This window comes from Lathamus discolor, chromosome 6 (genome assembly GCF_037157495.1).
Source record: "Lathamus discolor isolate bLatDis1 chromosome 6, bLatDis1.hap1, whole genome shotgun sequence".
Lineage (NCBI taxonomy): Eukaryota > Metazoa > Chordata > Aves > Psittaciformes > Psittacidae > Lathamus > Lathamus discolor.
Window position 1 is genome coordinate 73,147,686 of NC_088889.1, and position 20,654 is coordinate 73,168,339.

Consider the following 20,654-nt stretch of genomic DNA (forward strand, 5'->3'; position numbering starts at 1 on the left):
GCATTATGTATGGTGTGTTTCCAAGTCTCCCGATTGGAGTCCAAGGTGGACCACTGATGGTAGTCAATATGACCAAGGCTAAGGTATTGTTTCTGGGAGCCCTTATATCTCTTCTTTGGGTCACTTCACTTGTGATGACCGGTGGCAAGTTCACTGTAAAACACAATCTTAGGGAGACGGTGATCCTTCATCCTAGAGATGTGCCCTGCCCAGCACAGCTGCAATTTCCGCAATATGGCCTCGATACTGGTGACCCCAGCCTGTTCAAGGACAGTAACATTTGACACATAGTCAGTCCAATGAATGTTTAGAATTGTACGGAGGCAGCGCTGATGAAAGCGTTCAAGGAGTCGCAGGTGATGGCGGTAGATAACCCATGATTCAGACCCATATAAAAGAGTAGACAGTACAATGGCTCTATAGACACTAGTCTTTGTACTTTTCTTCAGGTGTTTACTGCACCAGACTCTTTTATGGAGTTTCACGAAGGCTCTATATGCCTTTGCTATTCTGTTGTCTATCTCTTTGTCGATCATGGCATCTGAGGAAATAATGCTTCCCAGGTAGCTGAACTGCTGAACTGACTTAAGCTCTGACTTGCCAATGGTAATGTGGGGATGATAATAATCCTCTTGTGGTGCAGGTTGGTAGAGAACTACTCTCTTCTTCAAGCTGACTTCCAGCCCAAAAAACTCAGCCACCTCCACAAAGGAAGATGTTAAACGCTGCAGAGCTGCTTCTGTGTGGGCAACAAGGGCAGCATCGTCAGCAAAAAGCAGTTCACGGACAAGATGATATGCTTATAAGATAATGAAAAATATCATATGCACATTCTGTGTCTTCTTGCAAAATCTTTTGCTTAGCCTTTGCAGCCTCTGCTAGTCGGGGAGAACCAAAAAGAGAAATCTAATTGTTAGAGTTCTGTGATAATTTTATTTAGGAAATTTATATATTAGGAATATATAAATTCCTATATATAAATATATAATAGGAAATATTGTAGTCAAGGATGTGTTGGATTTATCACAATAAGGACTGATTTCATTCATATATTTATTTTTGCAGCTGTGTACTAAAGGACCTTCAAGTACTTTTATTTCTGTATCCTTCTTGATTGGAAAAAGTTGTATTACTGAAGTAAAGATTGTTGCAGGATACCTCAATGTTAATTTTTGGGGGGACTCTTCATTCAGTATTCAACCTGAAACACAGGTTGCATTTATAGAGACGATGTCCATAGCTCCTCTCACTTTGCTGGTAGTGATTTGTCTAACACTGAAGTTCAGCCTGGTGAACTTGGTGACAGTGTAAGTCCCTTCTCCTTTGACTCTGAACACACAAACCTGTGTTACATGTTTTTTCTCAGGGGACAGTTAAACAGCTGCTGGTGTTCTCTGAAGCAGAAGGGAATCCATGCCTCTTGGATGTCTGTGGAAATTTCCTGGCTGTGGGAACTGATCTGTCTCACTTTAAAATCTTTGATCTCTCTCACAGGTATTAATAAGACTTTTAGAAACATCTGTTTATAACTGAGCATGTATTTTGTAGGGAAGGGGAAATCTTTGGTTGGTTTTGGTCTGATGAAAAGGGATAACTCCTTTGAATCTTGAGATTCAACATGTGCAGCCTATGTGAACTGATGGCCTATCCCTAAAGGAAGGGAAGAGACAATTATTACATAAATCATGGTATGAGTAATAGTAGTAATAGTAATAATAATAATAATATTTGAGGATATTGTGAGGGATATGTGTGCATTTGAAAGTATGTGGAGATTTTATGGAAGATGAAGACAAGGATGTCACATGTTTCTACTGATAACTTTTATAAGACTAATCTCAGGAGAGTTGAAATAAATAATTTAAAAAAAAAAAAAAAACAAAACCCAAAAAAGCCAGGTCTTTTATCTCCTCATAAACCAACAACCTTCACTCAGTGTATCAATGGAGGAAGTGACCCTAGAATTGTGGACACTCAGTTCTTCCTCCTGTTTAGGTTAAGAGTGAACTTTACTTGACTTTGTTAAAACTTTTCTGTGTGTTCCCATGCTGACAAACACCTGTGGCATGAAAAAAATCCAAGATTGACATGATCTTCAGTTTGGTAATTTACCTGCTAATGACAAGTGTAATTTTGAAAACCTGAAAAACCTCAGGAGTCAAGTGGATTATGTTCTTAACATACTGTCACCAGAGGAATGCTGAAGGCTAGTTAGTTACCCACTTGGAAACTCATTACCTGTGTTGAGGTCACACAGATTCTGCATGGGGCACAGTGTGAAGGTTATTGGATTTGGGAAGGTTGTAATTAGCACAAATATTGGATTATGATATTTGATAGTGAAGAAAAAGTAGCTCAAATCCTGCACATGATGTTCAGTTTTTGTGATGAAAACCAAAATGGTGACACTATAGTGCTCTTTAATTTCAAAGCACACATAGTTGGTGTAGAATAAATGAGAGGTCTAAACATGTAACCCAAGAATGTTATTTTTAAGGAATCAAAGGTGTTTTTTCAAGGGGCTGTATCATGGGTTTAAATTAGTGTCGCTTCTTTCTGTCATATTCTTTTGGTTCATGAGATTTGTCCTCTTTGTGCCTCAGTGATGGCTGGGTTTGTATCTATACCAGCAGTGAGATTCTTTTGAGATAATATAAGCTGTAGGCAGGTGAGGGTGGGGAAGGGTGGGTGTTAAGTATGTGAATAATACAGTCTTCTGAACTTATGTACAGAGGGAAGGTCACCACTAATATGACATAAATAGAAGCCCCAATGATATTTCTTTATTTCTGCTCCACAGTGTGTTCTCCATACAAAGCACTTTTATGTGTGGTCTGTATTCAACATTCATGGTACTGTTCAACTTACTAATGTAGGAAAAACAGACCTCAAAATTCTGCTAGGATGTTCTTGCTGGATAGCCCTGTTTGGGGAATTCTGTAGGAGCATTGAAGTTCATTCTTGCTTATTCATTGAGGAGCAAGTGTGTCATTAACTTTTTCCTGAAAGAAAGGCAGTTGCAGCAGTTCTCTGGAGAGGAAGCTGGAGTCTGGGGCAGGGGTGTCATAAGGTAGAAATAGTTTGTTTTTAAAAGTCTTACCCATCATGTGAAAATGTTTTGGCTCATATATTGCCAGTTGCTTGTCACTGATTTAAGTTCATTCCTTTCCACAGAGAGGCAAAAGTACATTGCAGTAGCAAGAGTTTCTCCGAGCTGTTTCCTGGCCTGGGAGGTATCGCATCTGTCAAGTGCAATGCTAATGGCAATAAAGTCAGCATCCTTGTTAGCAAGGTGAGGCAAAGCTCTTCACTTACTACCCTAGAACCTGACCATCAGTTAATAGACTGGTGCAGTTCCAAAAGATTACTTAAGACCCGAGATTAGCTTCTCAGAAATAAACCTACATGTTCTGTGCAGTGTATTCAGACTTGAAATGTCATGTCCCAGCTTCTAACTAATCGGTAAAATTAAGGTATGTTATGTGAGAAGAACAACCCCTCAGAAAAGGAAGGAATATTTTAGGTACAAAAGCTCTTTGTAGCATTTCAAAGAAATCAAAGGCTAACTTGCTAGACCAGAAGAACAGCAAGAAATTTTCTAATTATTTCTTCCAAAGAATATTCTTGTATGATTACCAGTAAATAAAACTGAGAGCATGAATCACATGAGATAAAAAGCCCTCTTTTTCTTTTTGACTGCATGCTTCAGCAATATTTTCCTTCTTGTAGGCGGATGGGAACATTGATTCCAAGATCTGTTTCTATGACGTTGAAATGGACAAAGTCACACTCTTTGATTTCAAGGCTGAACAGGGAAATGGTAGAGAGAAACTTTCTTCTGGAAAAGGCATTGACAAGTAAGAAGCTTTTATTTCAAGAAGTATTACTTGTAGATTTAAGATAGGAATCTGCCCTATGAAGATAAGCAGCACCTTAAACTGACATTCCTCTCTCTTTGTGTAGGTACTTGTACAAATTTAATTATTTTATTTCTAAAGAATTAATTAAAACTGGTGCATTGTATGTCAATCAGCCTGCATCCCTGTCTCTTCCAATATATGAACGAGGAGGGTGTCAAATGAAGGTATTGAAAGCAAGCTCAAAATATGCAGGATGAGGCAGTTCTTCAGACAACACACAGCTGAGCTAAGGGATTCCTTGACAAAGGAAGATACAGACTGTGAAGGATGGTTCATGGAGGTACTGGACAATCCACAGAAGAGAAGTACAGTGGGAGTTGTTAGATATGTGGAAGACATAACTGGCTCAAAGGTCTCACATGAGGATGATTGGGTGTTGAGGGGGTATATGTAGAGGTATTATAGGACTGGAATAAGGATCCAGATCTTAAAATCTTGGAAAATCTTGGAAAACTACTCTTCCATGAAGAGTTTACGGGGTCAGAACTGAAAAGAGGCATGCAGAAGCTCCATCTAGGAAAAAGTTATTTTTGAAGTCCAGTACAGGATGGTTTTGTATGGATAAAAACCTCATAAAATGTCTATTTAGAGCTGACAGCTTTGTTTTCACACAAGCTGTTCTGTGGCAAATACGTTAGAAATCCTAGTAGCAAGGCTGCAAAATGCAGTGAACTAGGCATTCTCATGGAAGTACAATGGAACACTGGAATACAAATTCCGATCTGTTTTTACAGTATTTTTTCTGACTGTATTAAGAAAAAAGTAGTGTTAGAATAGAAGCTGGTTTGATTTTTTAGGAACTGTCTTCGTTAGGTCTTGAAAGCAAAAAAAAAGGATTTACTCTCCTTAGCATTGAAAATCAGAAGAAACTACCCAGCTCACCAAAAGCTAAGAACACTGCCTTATGTCTTGGTCAGTCATGCAAACAGCAAAATAATGAGTAGTGAGGAAGTTGTTTTCAAGTGTAGTATCTTGTGTAGCCCAACAGAGGCCACCAGGAGCTAGTGATGCTTTTTCACAGATACTTCAATGCTGGATGGTGTCGGTATGAATAATCCATTTATCTGTGCTTCATTTTAGAGTATCTTGAAATTGGAATGAGTAAACTCAGCAGAAAATAATAATAATCTACACTTCTTCCCCTTCTCTCTCTCTCCTCCTGAAGCAGAATCTAAACACTCCCTACTTTTTTTTACACAAATCCTGTTTTTCAGTTTGCAAGTAATTTAGTTTGGCACGGAAAGGACATGGTATATTTCTTCATCCCTTTGAATCTTTTCCTTAATTTGCCTTCCAGCCCTCCTTCAGTCTTCTCCACAAAGTCCACCCTTCAGTGGTGACAACAAACAAGAAAAATATTATAATGTCTTTATTTTTAAAATTTGACACCTGTTTATAGTCTGTATTTTTTCAGAAGGATTCTAAGCCATTGTTAAAACAGTCTGATTCTGTATAGAACTCTGGAGTTCCCCTCCACACTGCAAAGTTCAGCAGTTCAATGCATTGATTGTGCTGCATGCCCAGATCTCTTTGCTGAGCTCTCAGTAGAGGGAGATCTGTTGCCTGCAAATATACTTTTTTCCCTCATCAATTTAATTACAGTTGTCTAGTTGTGACCTCTTATGACCACTGTTTAACTGGATTTGATTGTGACAAATCCCATGTGAACATACCAGAAACATTCTCTTTACTGGTTATCTAAATGCACATCAGTGTACTCAAGCTCTCTTTTAATACCTGGCTGGGCATTTCTACCAGTGCTGGCAATAAGCACTGTAAAAACCAGAAGAAGACGGAGATGAGGTAGTTCTCATGTTACAGTACCTACAACAGTAACAGTCACTCAGATAGATTGTTTGAAGGATGTTCAAGTATTTCTCTAGGACACGTAGTTTCAGTGGAGGCCGATTTTGAGTGTCTATTTGTATTTGTGGTAGTGCCATCTTTTTTCTGCTGAAATGCTTTATGTCCTATAGTCATGGTTAATCTATACAGAACAAATTAAAAGAAGCATTGGTACGCATAAAGTGTAACGAGTGAGGAAGATATATATGGTTAATGTTACAATGCAGAGGTAACTGATCGTCATCTGAAAAATTATGCTTTGGTTAGTCCTTTATTTACATTCATGCACTGAATGGGCTGGAATTATTTTGTCTTGCTTTCTACATTTTTTTGATCTTTTGGTAGGTCTGTTGTGGAGTATCCAGAGTTGCACAATCACATCCCTGCTTGCCATTTCTGGGACCAGAGTGAATCAAGACTTTTTGTATGTGAAGCAATTCTTGAAACAGGCCCAGAGTCTCCAGAGCAGAAGAAAAACCAGACTGAAAGCACAGTATGGTCTTTTTGTTTGTTTTTTGACCTTGCTTTACATGGAGTTCTCCCTGTCCAAGTAATAAGTCATTGGTCCTTCATTAAGGATGTGGGAGTAGGTAGTATACATTATATTGTACAAAAAAGAGCAGTGAAACTATGTGTTTGGTGTCTGTGGCTCTCTGATATAACCTAGCTTGTGTACAGTGACAAAGAAAAGGAGGTGATTTTGAGAATTATCATAAATGCAAGATTCTATCAGGCCTACAGTTTTTCAGGTGACATTTTTGGTGAATTAATAATCTAGAGGTTTGATACTTAATCTTTTTTTTTTTTTAAATAATGCATATTTTATATCTTGAGTTCACTTTTAGCAGCAATAATTAATAGAGTAACAGGGACCCTACTGTTCAGGTGAACAGTGAAGTACACTTTTCTCACCCAGTTCTTACCATCTTCTGCTTTTCTGGCCAGACATTGTACATTTTTATGGTAGTTTCCAAATTTCCTTTACAGTCTTTTTTACATTAGAAGAAAGATTTAATTTTTATTGATCAGAAATGATCTAATCAAGTTTTTCTTTCATCAGACCAACAATTCTTCCCCGCTTTCCCTGCTAACATGCTTGCAGTGGTCCTTACTATTTTATCTGAACAGAACTGCCTGTTCTTCATAAATACTCCGTTGATTTGAGACATCCATGTTGATATAAAGTTTTCTGATTCATGCATGATTTTAGTTAAACATCTTCCAATTGGAAAGAGAAAGCTGTTTGTTTCTTTTGTTGGTTGAAATGACCTTAGAAAAATCATGGGAAGATCAATGTAGAAAGGAGGAATGGAATAGGGATGTCCTTAAAGGCCTTGCTAAGATCTTCTAGAAAGAAAAGAACACTTGAACCTAATAATCCTAATATAAGCAAGAAAAAATATTTGGCTTCTACATAAAATTGAAAAATAGAATTATATGAAAAGAGCGTAACTTACTTTTTGGCTTTATTCAAAGGGACTTTTAACTGTGTGTTTAAGAAATGAGAACTTCATCTGGAAGTAAATACTTAATTTTGACTTGAGTCAGGTCAATATTTAAGCTGTTAAAGAAAATTTTTGAATGGCTGGTATATTCCCTGGAAACTTAAACCAGTCAGTGAACTGCTAAAATTATGATAGAAATAACATAGTATTAATTAAAAATAAAAAATTGTTGAAAACAGTTGGGACTATTTGTTTGCCCTGAGTCAGATCTGTCAGAGAGACTTCTACAGCAGCAGTCTGTGAGCAGGGATTTCCCTCTTCATGTGGTGAAGCTGGTTCCTGAAAGGCAGAGGTGGAGGTCCCTTTGCAGTAGGAACACAGTCTGTATTGTACAATGAGTCATTAGCTACTTACTCTAGAGAAGAAGTGTGCAGCTCTGCCCTCTCCAGTCTATGTGTGTGTGTGAATGTATATGTCATATTATTTTCAAGAGGAGGTTCTGCCAAGTGAATATGGAAAATAACAAATTGAAAGAAGGATATTGCAGCATAAAAACAAAGCAAAGCTTTGCTTCCTTTTCCAGATGGATGTTTGGATTTTATCATTCTTCAGTACTGAAGAGCATGGCTTTTTGCTTCAGGACAGTTTCCTATTGCCTTCATCCTACCAGGTTCTTCTGGGCATAGAGGTGCCCCATTATTACTTTGCAAAAAAGGTGAGGAAATCTTTCACAATTCCTGCCCTTCCCATAAGTGCAGACTTCACAGGGATCAAATTTAACCAAATGGAGTCTGGGATAAGTAGGGCAACTACAATGGCAGTTGCTGCATCGCCTGTAGAAATGACATAAAGATATCTCTAATGTGGGTATACTTTGCAGTATTGTGGAAATTGCACTGAACTGGCTTTTCATGGGTATTGCAAACTGGATGTGACAAACAAGCACAGGAGACACAGTAATTACCAGGAAATGTAACTAAAAAAGGGATGTGAAACCATTCTCTTCTACGCTATATAGTCACCATGCCTCTTGCAAGGGGAGTGTGTGTGTGAACTTTACATAGGCAGGAGGGGGCATTTCCTACTGGCTTTAGCAGAAGCAACCCATTTCCTTTTTGGGAAGGAGCTTAACCCGCACAGAATACCAGAGAGAGCAAGAATACTCATTTTGCTCTATCACCAAATGCCTATGTGCTACAAATACCAGGAATGCAGCTTTAATTTCTTAAACTTGAATACGAATCCAAAATTGTTTGCAACTTATGTAAATAATGCCATGCTTAATTCCATGGATACTGGAAGAAATGAAGCCTACAAATTGGGTTTCTGGTTAAGATCTGATCTGAGTTTATTAGTGCCTGTTAAGATGATGATTTTCACTGCACCCTTCTAGTAGGGGGAGCTTATCAGGGCATTTATTTTTGTTAGATCAGTGTGGGATGGTTTAGTGTGAGGTGTCCCTGTCCTTGGCAGGGGGGTTGGAACTAGATGATCTTTGAGGTCCTTTCCAACCCTAACTATTCTATGATTCTATGATTCTGTGATTAACAAGACTTCTAATCCTCTGTATCTCCTGAATAAGACAGACCAATATGATCATATAAATCTAATTTCATGTAGTTTAAGAGCAGTGTTAAACAGGGAGAATATGTCTAGATGTTTATCTGCTTAATATATTTAGATTCAGAGCAGTACTGTGCAATTTAGCCCCCTTCCTAAGAACTGACTCTTGTCATTCTTCCTGTGCAGATCTAGCTTTTAGAGTTGCACTACATTTTACTTTCCTTTTTCTCTTAATTTAAAAAGTCAAAGGTGTTCTGCTGCATTTTCTATTCTTTTAACGCTTCCCCCCATCATGTCTCATGCCATTTTTCTTTGATATTATGTCTCTTTTCTTTTCTTTTCTTTTTTTTTTTTTAAACTCTCCATGGATTATTGATGCCGTTAGTTGTTTTTTCGGAGGGGATGTATTTATAAACCTGTAAGTATCTGCATTATTTTGATCCTCTTCCTTAATTCTCTGCTTTTCTGTTTCCATTTTCTTTCCTCATTAGGTTCCTGTGTCTTAGTGACTAAATTACTTGTTATAAATAACTCATTTTGGAAACATGCCTTAGTATATGAACAGAGTCTGATTTAAATACAGCAAATCGAGTTGACGCGACCAGTTCTTTTGACCAACTTTCATTCCAGGGTTTCTCCTTATTCGTTATAATATCTCTTCTGGGAATTTAAAATAATAGGTGCTATTGTATTAATAATAATCATACATGAAAAATAATTATAATTATGACTCTAGTAATAGGAGGCTGTTTCTCCCGTGGTATTTTACCAGTCTCCAAACTATCCCTGAAGTACTGTGATTGTTATGATGCACCATTCTCTTTTATGACACTCAACATTTTGGGTCATTTTCCAGGAGCCTCTGAAACATTGGAACTGTTATCACTATTGATCATGGTCCTGCAGAAATAGAAAACTTGGACTGTAGTGGAAATCATGTAATTTATGACATATACACAAAGGAGTAACTTTCAACCTACTTGATACCTAAATGATAACATTCTCGTTTTAGCTGGGAGAAGCTGAGAAAGGACAAACAGAGTCTGGCTCAATAGAGGTCTCTCAGATGGTTGCGAGAAGACCCATGAGAGATTTCATTGGATTAGGAGATTGTGATAAACCCACCCTGGATGCCATGCTAAACTTCAGTTTCTATCTAACTGCTGGAGACATGGATGAAGCCTTCAAATCCATCAAGCTGATAAAAAGGTATAAATATTTGTGTGTATGGGTACAGTTTATTTTTGTTAAGCGTTTGTAGGAAGTTTTGATCCTCCTAAATTCTCCTTATATTTTTCCTGTCTGACTTCATTCTCCCTTTTGTTTCTAACAAGATGAAGCATCTTTATCTTACACCATTTTAATATATTCTCTGATGATTCTTTGCCTAAAAGATGTTGCAAGTTCTATGGGTTCTTTTTTCCTAAACAGGAAAAAACGCTTGATGATTAGCAGCCACCTTTCTGTCTCTGCAAAAATCTCGTGTTATCACTAGAAGAAACTAAACATTCACAACTTTATTTATACATCTAACATAATCACAGTAATACTGAGTATTACAATTTACCAACCACATAGCTGATTTTTAAAATTACATGTACATTATTATAATATGGATATTGCAATATTAGAAGAAATAATATATTGTCTTTTAAATACTTCATTATTTTATTTTTCAAAAACCCTGCAATTAATCGTAGCATATTATTTCTAGAAAATATTTTCCAGAAAGTAATGCAGGCAAATGAATACAAATCTTAGTTGGTTTTTACAAACCTACTGCTAGAAGAAACTCTTTGTCAGCTTTATGGCATTCTGCCCCAATAGACTAAAACATTGTTCCAGAGCATCACTCTCTGCAGAGTGTTGCTCACTTTGAACATGGTGCAGAGCAGAAGTTGGGGTTGAGTTTCTTATTACATCAGAACTGAATGCAGAACAGAACTCAAGAGCCAGCTTGATGATCACATTTAACAAAGTGTGGAAAAGTACTGGGGAAATAAAGATAAAGGAGAAAAGCAGCGTACTCAGCTGGGAGTGACACAACAGTCCTAAAGAATGTGTAACATTCACAGCTCATGGTCTTTCAAACCTCTCTGTAACTGCTCAGAGTAGCATCCTTAGAGTTTTTAAACATCTGTCATTGCCTCTAGTTGCTGTATCCTAAGTACTTCTGCACAATAACTTTTGTCCTGTGTTTTTTTTTTTCCTCCCTGAAAGTTACGTGCACATGACTGCTGTGAGCCCATGTGCAGGGTCAGGCTGATAAATATTATGCCTAATTCCATAGGTACTAATTATTCTCATTTCATTCCCATATTAAGTTACCAGGCAGGTCTGTCTTAAATCTGATGCTTAATCCTGTATATGTGTCTTAGTCTCCAATTTGGGTTCCTGGGAGGCAGTTACATCCTCCAGTGTTACATGGGCAGAGTTAGGTGTCCTGGCATAGCACTCTAATCTGAAAACGTCACAGCAAATGTTAAAGCTAGCTGAGAAGAAAAGAAATCAATTTGGGTTGAAATATCTGTTCTTAATAATAATTTACAATAATTTAAGTTAATAGTATCTATGATTATTAGGGAGTCCTTCTTCTGTAGATATTTGGCCTTGTAACACTGAAGTAGATCTTTCAGTAATGTGTATGCCATACACAGTCCTAGCTGTGTATCCTCTTCATTTTTAATGGCATGTCTGTTTACATACAGGAGAAACTCAAATCTTTGTATCAGGATACAAACGTAATGTCTGAAAAACTGCAACTTATTTCTTCTGCATTCTTTGCAATTAGCATGGTTAGAGTTGCTTTTGCTTCTTGCTGTCTGGGCTATGCTATGGCTGCGGAGCAGGTGCTGCAGCTGTTGAGAAGTTCCTTGAAGAGAGGTGGATGGAAGGACTGAAGATTCATGAAACTTAAATAGCTGTTAAAATCATTGCTTATTCTATAGTGAGTTTTCTGCTTTCTTAGATTGCCAAAGCTATTGTCACTGGTCTCCTATAGACTTTTTCATATTATTAGGATAACTTTATGCAGACAGAGAAAACATGTTTGGTTGCCTCTTTTCTATATTCTCATTGCTTACACTCTACATCTGCTACAGCTGACCCTGATGACATGTAGCTGTGCTGCTCTGTCAGGATTCTGACAATCCAGCATTCTGTGCTGTACAGAAGAGGAAGAGGGCAATATAATATAATATATATAAAATTACATGTTTTATACATATGTATATAGATGGAGCCCATCTAAGTAATAATTGAGGGCCTCTGCCTACAAGAGTGAGCTTTGTGATGTCTTTCAACCCTTAGTTTTAAATTATAGCATATATTTATAGAAGACAACTTCAATGCATATCTCCTTGGAGATCTTTCCCCTTTCAAGTCCATGCTTTCAGCACGGGGACTCAACATAGTCATTTTCCAGCCCACGGCGAAACCGTGCTGTCAGGGTACGGCTAATGACAATGACCCGGGGTGCCATGCAGTCCTCACGCCTGTGAAGGATGTTCCAAATGAGAATGGCAGCTGCCAGCGTGGCCAAAAGACAGGCTCCAATGTTCAGATAGCAAGACCAAGAGAGGTTGGTGTATGGTCCGATGCGGTAGAAAGTCACCAATCCGATGACCAGAACAAAACCTGCAGGGAGAATGTGAGAATTACTTTTAGTGAGTTATTCTCTTGAATTTCTATAGTGGCAAGAGGCCACAGGCCAACAATTCTGAGTCTGTAAAGCCTTTCCATCCCTACTATGATGTGTGTATGTGTTCTCCTTAAGGCATATGTAGGCATGATCAATATATATATGATATATGAAAGGCTGGGTGCCTAAATGGAGTCTCAATGTCACGTTTAAATCTGTTCTCTCTGATTTAAATTTCTTACACCCACTTAGCTGTATTTCATGTGGTGTTTTTTTTCCCATCCTCTTGTCTCACACAGATGTCCTAATTTCTGTTGCCACCACAGAAAACTGGTATATTAATAATATTAATAATGAAAATCTTTTATTCAGAATATGGTACACTTATTCTGAAATTTAAAAATGTTTATGTAAGGCAGGCTGCTATTGTAAACTGCAAAAGTGATGAATAGCTAATTATCTTACAGAAATAATAGAAGAAATATACAAAGGCTTAAAAAAGTGGAAGGTGAAATAAATGGGACCTTATGGTCCTACTTTTTCTATGCCAGAAAAAACTGTTATGGGCCAGGAGCAATATTATTCCTCCAGAAGCTGCCAAAGGCAAGGTTTCCATTCCCTCCCTAACCTTAAGCACAGTAGTACGTTCCCTAAAAGGTAAGTAATATTAGAGTGATAACACTGCACTTGGGACTTCTGGTTGGAGATGGTAGACAATGAGATTTGCGGAAAAAAAAAAACCCTGAAAAAAATATTCTCCACATTTTTTTGGTAGACACCACTGGTAATACTGTTATTTTAGGGATGAGGTGGGGGGAGGTGGCCCATGCAGGAGGCCCATATTAGAACAAGGGGCAGAATCCGTATCTCTGATTCCTTTTTGTTACTAAGACTGCCCTTTCCCTGAAGAATGCACTGATAAGCACACAATTACTTTTCTGCCCTTTATTGGATTAGTGCCTTCCTGTGCCTCTTCTCAAATAAAACTACTTTTCAGCTTTTCAAGTGAAGTAATATATACATGTGATTAGATTGAAACAAACATACAAGGAGGCAAATGTGCTTCTATAGCTGACAAAAGGTTCTCTCTCTATTCTCCTACACATTTCCTTAACCACCACCATCACACAAGAAACAGCACTGATCAAAGGACCCCTTCATGAAGGAAGACTAGAATAAACAAAGACACATAAACAGCCAGAAGATATATATACCATCTTCCTAAGTTCATGGGCAAGGACTGGCAAGAGCAAGTAGGTCCCAGTGGCTGCATGCTGTCCTCTCAGCTAGCCACACTGCCTGCACTGTTCCCGCAGATCTGTGGCTTTAACATGGTGCAACACCTGGCTCTGGTCCTTGATTTTCCATAGAAGAGCACATCCTGAGTATGCATTGTATGAGGTTTCTTTCTAAGAAGAGTATTAGTAATACAGTGAAAATGGAAAAGGCATGAATTATATACAGATGAAAAAAAAGAGGAGGAAAATGAAATACAAATAGGATGAAAAAAATCACTACATAAGTAGGCATGACATTTTTACTATTCTCAGAGTTAAAAATGTGAAGGCCTGAAACTCCCTCCTAATGAAACAAGCAACAAATGAGTATTAATTCCGCAGACATCTGGCATCCTCAGCTCTCTTGCTTCTACTTAGAAGGTAGTTTGTAACTCAGTTGCTTGCTACACCTTTTCCTCCTGAGGCAGCACTGTTCCACAGATACCATGGACCAAAGCGGGTTTGAAGTGAGGCATTTCTTCCTAAGGATATATAAAGAGGAAATAGGTTCTTACAGGAGGAGTAGCTCTTTCCTGCTCTTTAACCACTCTGCAGTAGCCTTTGCTGGGAAAAGTCTAACATAGGTTTTAGGCTGTCAACTGAATTGTAAAAACATCAGTTAATAACACCTTGATTTCGTCAGTTAAGTCTAGTAGTTATTTAAGGGTTCAGCTTAGTCTTAAATGAGCAAGTTTCGTCTGGGGAAAATGTGGTGACATGAAGCACACTGACTTAATTGAGTTGCAGAGATCACTGATCTAGCACTCACAAATTCAGTCTGCAGGATTACTTCTAATGTTAATTAATTATTTCTAATGTTAACCAGGTTGGAGATGGATTCCCAATACACAGGTGGTCATCTAGCATTATTTCAGAGTATACAGGTTTGAAAGTTGTTTCTTGACCCCTGTTCAAAAATATACTGAGTATAGAAAAATTGTAGAAGATGTGCTTTTGACCAATTAAGCTTAAATCTTCACTCATTTTTTTCAGTAATCACTGCTGAATGACAGTATGGTATGAGGTACATATCAGACTATGCATGCCTTTTAAAATCCAGATCTCTTGGAGCCAGGCAGATGTTATCTGCATTCTTGGATAGAGTTGAAAGTAAGTGATCTTCTTCAAAGGAGTTATTTTTTCTGTATAGTCATATGCTTAGCTCATCACCATGTGAAAGTGGGAATGTTCTTATGCATTCACAATCCTCAGTGAAGTTTGCACCTTTTTTCAGCATTCAAAGAACTCTTCTTTTGTCCTCGAAGCCACAGTAAATTGTGCTCTTCCTTTTCTATGATGTTTCCTTGAATTGCTTTTAAATTCTTATGACTTTGCTGATTGGTGTTATCTGGGTCTTTTATGACTTTAATCTGTTTCTTTATTGTTAGTGGTAATGGCATACAAGAAGATTGCAGCAGAGCTCAGAAAGAAAATAGTTTTCCCTGACTTCCAGTGTCATTCTCAAAGTTCAGTTTGTCCTAAGGCATATGGTAGAGAAGAGAGGGGGAGATCAGATACTCTATAATGGAATACATCAGCTTTTTTTAACCTCTCTTCTGAGATGGCTTGGTTCCCATCTGTACAACCAAAGTGATAAAACTTCTGTGCTCTGTTTTGTATTTCAGAGCTTTGGGAGCAGAGCGTGCGAGTCATAATGCGCTCGTAGGGAGAATATGTATGTCTACATCTATGTTTGAAGTCTTTAGATCTTGTAATACAGATAAATAGTATAGTGCTTTGCTGTTCCACAGGTTGCAGTCTACTTTTCAAAGGGTGATAAATACCAATTTTCTTATTAAGTATGAAACAGGGAAAAGAATATTACTTGCACCTCCTATGGCCAAGTTGTTGACCTGTTTCTTTCTCTTATGGTTTAAAATTTGCAGGAAGGAGGGTATTCTGGTACAAATCAAGAAACCCATCTTCCTGATGAGTCTGGCACATGACAAAACTGTGTGTGATCAGTTTTCCTTTCAGAATTCTTTTCCAGTTCACATACACTTTCTCAGAGAATCCAAAAAGCATTAAATAAGAATAAACCAGATGATCTTTAAGGTCATTTTCCAAATCTAACCATTCTATGCTTCTGTGAAATTTTATTTTTCTTTTTCAAGTATGATGCAAATCACAAAACCTTAAGCAGGAGAAGCTTTGAACTAAGCTGTTTGTACCAGTGACCACTTACAGATACCTCTGAGAGACAGTTATAAATATTAACGACGGTCCACTTTATCTTGCATTATATGTTTGAGGCTTCCTTGGAAGAAGGATCTAGGTTCAGGAACACCAGTTATGCAGAGTAACCCTGATACTGTTGTGTCTTGCAGCTCAATTTTCAGGTATGGAATTGTTGCTGGTGCTTTCCCACTGCAGGTTTACAGCTGTTTATCATTATCTCTGCCTTAGGGAAGTATGGATGGTTAGCACTTTTAGTTTAAACTGAAAGCCAGGTCTACTTGTCCAAACCTGCTGGGAAAAGCTGGTTTGCACAAGCGTGAAAGAACTGTGCTCCTTAGACGTCAGTTTTGCCCCGTTCTTTCTTTGTTTAGCTAAGGCAAGCAGCAGTGGTCTATATACATTTCTTTACGGCACAGTACAAGCTAATAAACACCATAGGAACATTTCCATTATTTAAACTTTTTCCCAAAATTACTCAGCTTTTTCTTTCTTGCTTATATATCACTTATAGCTGATTACTGTCCTAAATGGCTACACATTTCCATGCTAGACTGTCCATCTTCATGAGCTCTCTTCTGTCCGATGGAGCAATCATCCACCAGGAAGAAGCAGTAAGGCTTCCTTACAGGTCCCCAAATAACGCTATGCTAGCAAGACTGTTTCCCTTCACAGGCCCTTTGCCTGAACCCTGATCAGATGAGCAGCCGGTCATGCAAGAGGCTTTCTGTCTTTTTGCAGTTCAGTGCCACTGCCTGAGCAGGGGGGAACAGGAAGATAATGGGTTTGCAAGCTCCTGGCTTGGCAGGTAGCAGGAGTGAGTCCCTGCAGCTCTTGAGTGAAGAATGTATGATCTGTTCAGAATAGTTTGCTGCAGGCTGAAGAGAAACTGACATTTTAGAAGAGAGAAAAACATGATGGAGGTGGGAGAGTTGGAAGCACGTTACTGTAGAGAGTTTCCACCATTAGTTTTACAGTTCTGCCAGTGTATGTGAGTTTCAGAGTAAAAATGCCATCATTTTCCAGCATTCTTATTTCATATTAGCATGACCTGATATTGGATTTATGAATGTAGGAACTAAAGGGCAAAGGGTGAAGACATCATATTGATGCAAAAAGACTGCATTTGCATACAATGATACTTAAATTTTACTGAGTGCTGCTATTGTAAAGATGATGTTGTGTGAAACCCCCTAGGGAGGGATTTTGTCTGTAACAACTTCAGCAAAGTCAGATTTCTTGAAGCAAAGTGTTCCACTGTGCTACTTATCTTTTCCTTGCCCTTCCAGTGGTGGTGTTCAGCAGCTAGGAATTGAGATGAAACATTTAGCAGCAAGTCTGCTCTCTAAATGACTGGACAAACACTAAATGCTCTAGTTGTGCCAGCCTAGCACTTCTTTACAGTTTCTTCTTTCTTAGGAAAAGTAGATTTTTTAAAAATTTTTTTTTTTTTATTCCTTTGTTATATGGATGTGGAGTCTATGGAAGAGTGGTGTCTTCCTAGTTTGGATGGAACCTCATGGATAATTATGTGTGTACCACTGGGTTCAGACCCTTGTGCTTTGATTCAGGAATACTCAGTTGCTCTAAGGAAAGAGAATGAAACTGAAGTTTGACTAATACTTTCTTTTTACTAAGAAGATAGGTAAAGCAGAGCATTTTCATGATATTGGTATCTCCGGTTTTGCTTACTGCTTTCACTGTGTTATCTTTGACAACATTTTAATTTGGTGCTTTTGAATACTGTTGAGTATTCAATTAGTTTATCACTTTAATGAGAATTTACTCTTAAGAAAAATTATGCTGGAATTCTACTCCTATTGATGCTTGTGTAATATGCGTTTGACTCAGTTTTAATGTAAATATACCAGTGCAGAACTTGGCTTTGGATGATATGTGGACCAGTTAGAAGTACCTATAAATATTAACCTTGTATTAAGAACAGCTTCTGTCTCCATGACTAAAACTGACTGTGGTGACTTTTCACTTTTTAAAAGACATTTGTGACGTTGAATTTAGTTTCAGTATTCCAATAAAATACCTGAAAGGAGACAGTTAGCTTTCCAGACTATTTCCTGTGGGTAACTCTCCTAAAAATAACCAGAAAATTCTTCTGCTTGCCATCAGTCTTCTTGATCTCTTAATTTATGATACAGTTTGAAAAGGGCTGCTATGGAAAATATTTCCTTAAATTTAGTTATGAAAATATTAAACATTTTCATCTGGTTTGGTTTCATTTCTGTTTTGTAACAATGACAAGACTTTCAGATGCATAGCTGAATTTCCTTGAATTAATTTAATTATGTACATCAGTCAATTCCAGATCATTTTATTGTGTATTGTCTGAAGTCTGGACAGAGGCCACATCTTTACTAAAAATCCTGATGAGATTACTAAAAGTACTTTATTTTCCCATAGAGCTGCTGTTTATCTCTAGTTGTTTCCCATCTGTAGCAAGACAAGTCTGGCTGGGGGGGCTTTTTCACTGGGGAAGGAAACAGATAACGAATTCATTAGGAAGACTTGATTGGGACAGCATTGACTGTGAATGAGGGTGGGTTGGGAAAATGTTACTTTTTGAACTTACATTTCAGATCTGTATACTGAATTTCCTGTTTGACTGTAGCTGGCTATAAGCCACCTACAGATTTTTACCATTTTAAAAGAACTCTCATAGGCACTTTTTTATTTCTGTGATAGTTTTGTTTGTTTGGATTGGTTTCTTTTTAGACACCCCTTGACTCAAATTCCTCCTTTTTATTAATACACTGATAGTGCAGTTGAAGAAATCTACACTATGTTTTTTTCTGGGTTGGTAGAGAGTCTATATTGGGAGTTATAAATCTCTTTACAGCTTGTCCTCTAGGATGACTTTTGCTGCCAGGAAAAGGGAGAAGAAGGAAAATAGAGCAGCCAGACTGCTGGGAGTTGACAACCCACACCTTTGCAGCATAACTGCAAACAGGAAGGAGAAGTTTTCAGCCCCCTTTCTACATGCCCCATAAACATTTACAGGGAATGATTTAGCTGCAATGAACCACAAGCCTGAATAAGTTGCTTGTAGGAACTCAACTCATTCTCACAGTGAGATAGATTCCCAAAGTGCAATTGCTATAGGACTTGTGTAAATGATTACTCAACACCTTTTCCTGTGTCAGCTTGGCACAAAAAAGAGTTGCTACAGTGTGAGGCAAATGTGGAGCTTCTGTAATCAAAAAATCACAGAATCCCAGACTGGTTTGGGCTGGAACAGACCTTAAAGCTCATCCAGTTCCAACCCCCTGCCACGGACAGGGACACCTTCCACTAGGCTAGGTTGCTCCAAGCCCCATCCAACCTGGCCTTGAACACTGCCAGGGATGGGGCAGCCACAGCTTCTCTGGGCAACCTGTGCCCAGCACTTCACCGCCCTCACAGGGATGAGCTTCTGCCTAAGATCTCATCTCAGTCTCCCCTCTGTCAGGTTAAAGCCATTCCCCCTTGTCCTGTCCCTACAAGCCATTGTCCAAAGCCCTTCTCCAGATTTCTTGTAGGGCCCCTACAGTTGTGTAGTAGTTGTGATCTCTTAGTTGTAGTACCAAGCTGAAGCTGCAGAAGTGTTCTTGCTTGGTTTAAGTGCTGTGGAGACTTCAGTGGCCTTTGAGTTTTCAGTGGTATATTGTTGAGTACAATAAAAATTTCCTTCCAAATATTTTGGTAGAACATAACATCTCTTAGAATGCAGAAAGAAGTGTGTGAAATGACAAGTTATGCAACTCAAATATTCACTTCATTGCTTATGAACATGCATATTACATAGACCAGCCTTCTCAGGGGCAGTACAACCCTCGTGTCATTCACTTTTCACCACCGAATTACAATGGCTTCCCACTTTTGTCTTTAACCTGATAAGCTGTGAAATTTAGTCAGTGTAAGGCAGTGGGTTCTACTTTAGTTAGTTGGAAATCTTCAAAGGGAGTTGTAGAGCACTATTTAACAAGTCTACTGAGAGTGAACTTGCTTTTACCTTAGAAATTATGGCAGTCCTTGAACTGAAGGCTGAAAAGGATTCCCTGCGCATAAGGCGTAATTTTTGGTGGGCAGCTTTTTACATAAGAATAAATGTGCAGACTTTCACCCAGAAAGTCAGCAGCAAACATTACTTGGCACCTTGATTCAGCTGGAGTCAAAGCAAGCTCTGCTTTTGGTGGCAGTAAACTCTATCAGATAGAGGTAAGAGCTCTTGTCATCCTGAGAAAAAACAACTTGTACAGAGAGAAGCAGTCACTGACAAGTGAGCCTCCTGGAAGCTTCAGTGGTCATCTACTTCTGTTTTTCAAGTGCTGTGTCCATCTCCTGGTGCATCAAAGAATTGTGTAACTGGGGATCTAGCTAGGAGACACCTCCGTGTGTGTGTAATATGCATGTTTGTAAGCAATGAAGTGGATATTTGAGTTGAAGAACTTCTCATTTCACGCATTTCTGTGTGCATAACTGCATTATTTCTAATGCTGTGTCTGTCATAAAAGGTGTTCCCTGTACTTGCACATCCAAATTATATTTATCAGGTGATATATTTGTTAACCATATTTCTCATTAGAATATGTGCCCTTGACATTGAGATACTACGACAAATCACCTGCTACTCATATATCAGTATTCAGGCATGAAGAATATAGACAGGTCAGTTGGGTTCAATGTACTCTTTGGGCTACCACCCATCCAATTTGCTGGTTCAGCTGCTCACCTGAACCATTTCAGTCAACACAAGTCGGATAGGCTTCTATATTCTGAGATCTTTGCAAGCGTG

General features: G+C 38.3%; 2 protein-coding genes across 8 annotated transcripts in view; one reads left to right on the plus strand and one right to left on the minus strand.

The window, feature by feature from the left end:
- IFT140 (intraflagellar transport 140) overlaps positions 1 to 20,654 on the plus strand; it is an 83,156-nt gene that overhangs the window by 22,762 nt on the left and 39,740 nt on the right. For 6 of the 7 annotated variants that reach the window (XM_065683568.1, XM_065683572.1, XM_065683567.1 and 3 more), the window contains exons 13-19: positions 1,367 to 1,494; positions 3,175 to 3,292; positions 3,730 to 3,857; positions 6,111 to 6,258; positions 7,794 to 7,925; positions 9,159 to 9,191; positions 9,786 to 9,982. In XM_065683568.1, the coding sequence (XP_065539640.1) occupies positions 1,367 to 1,494; positions 3,175 to 3,292; positions 3,730 to 3,857; positions 6,111 to 6,258; positions 7,794 to 7,925; positions 9,159 to 9,191; positions 9,786 to 9,982 (884 nt within the window). The remainder of the gene's footprint in view (positions 1 to 1,366; positions 1,495 to 3,174; positions 3,293 to 3,729; positions 3,858 to 6,110; positions 6,259 to 7,793; positions 7,926 to 9,158; positions 9,192 to 9,785; positions 9,983 to 20,654) is intronic. The other variant, XM_065683570.1, reaches the window with a different exon arrangement.
- TMEM204 (transmembrane protein 204) overlaps positions 10,276 to 20,654 on the minus strand; it is a 28,998-nt gene continuing 18,619 nt past the window's right edge. Inside the window, exon 3 of the mRNA XM_065683576.1 lies at positions 10,276 to 12,409. Coding sequence (XP_065539648.1) covers positions 12,165 to 12,409 — 245 coding nt within the window. The 3' untranslated portion in view covers positions 10,276 to 12,164. The remainder of the gene's footprint in view (positions 12,410 to 20,654) is intronic.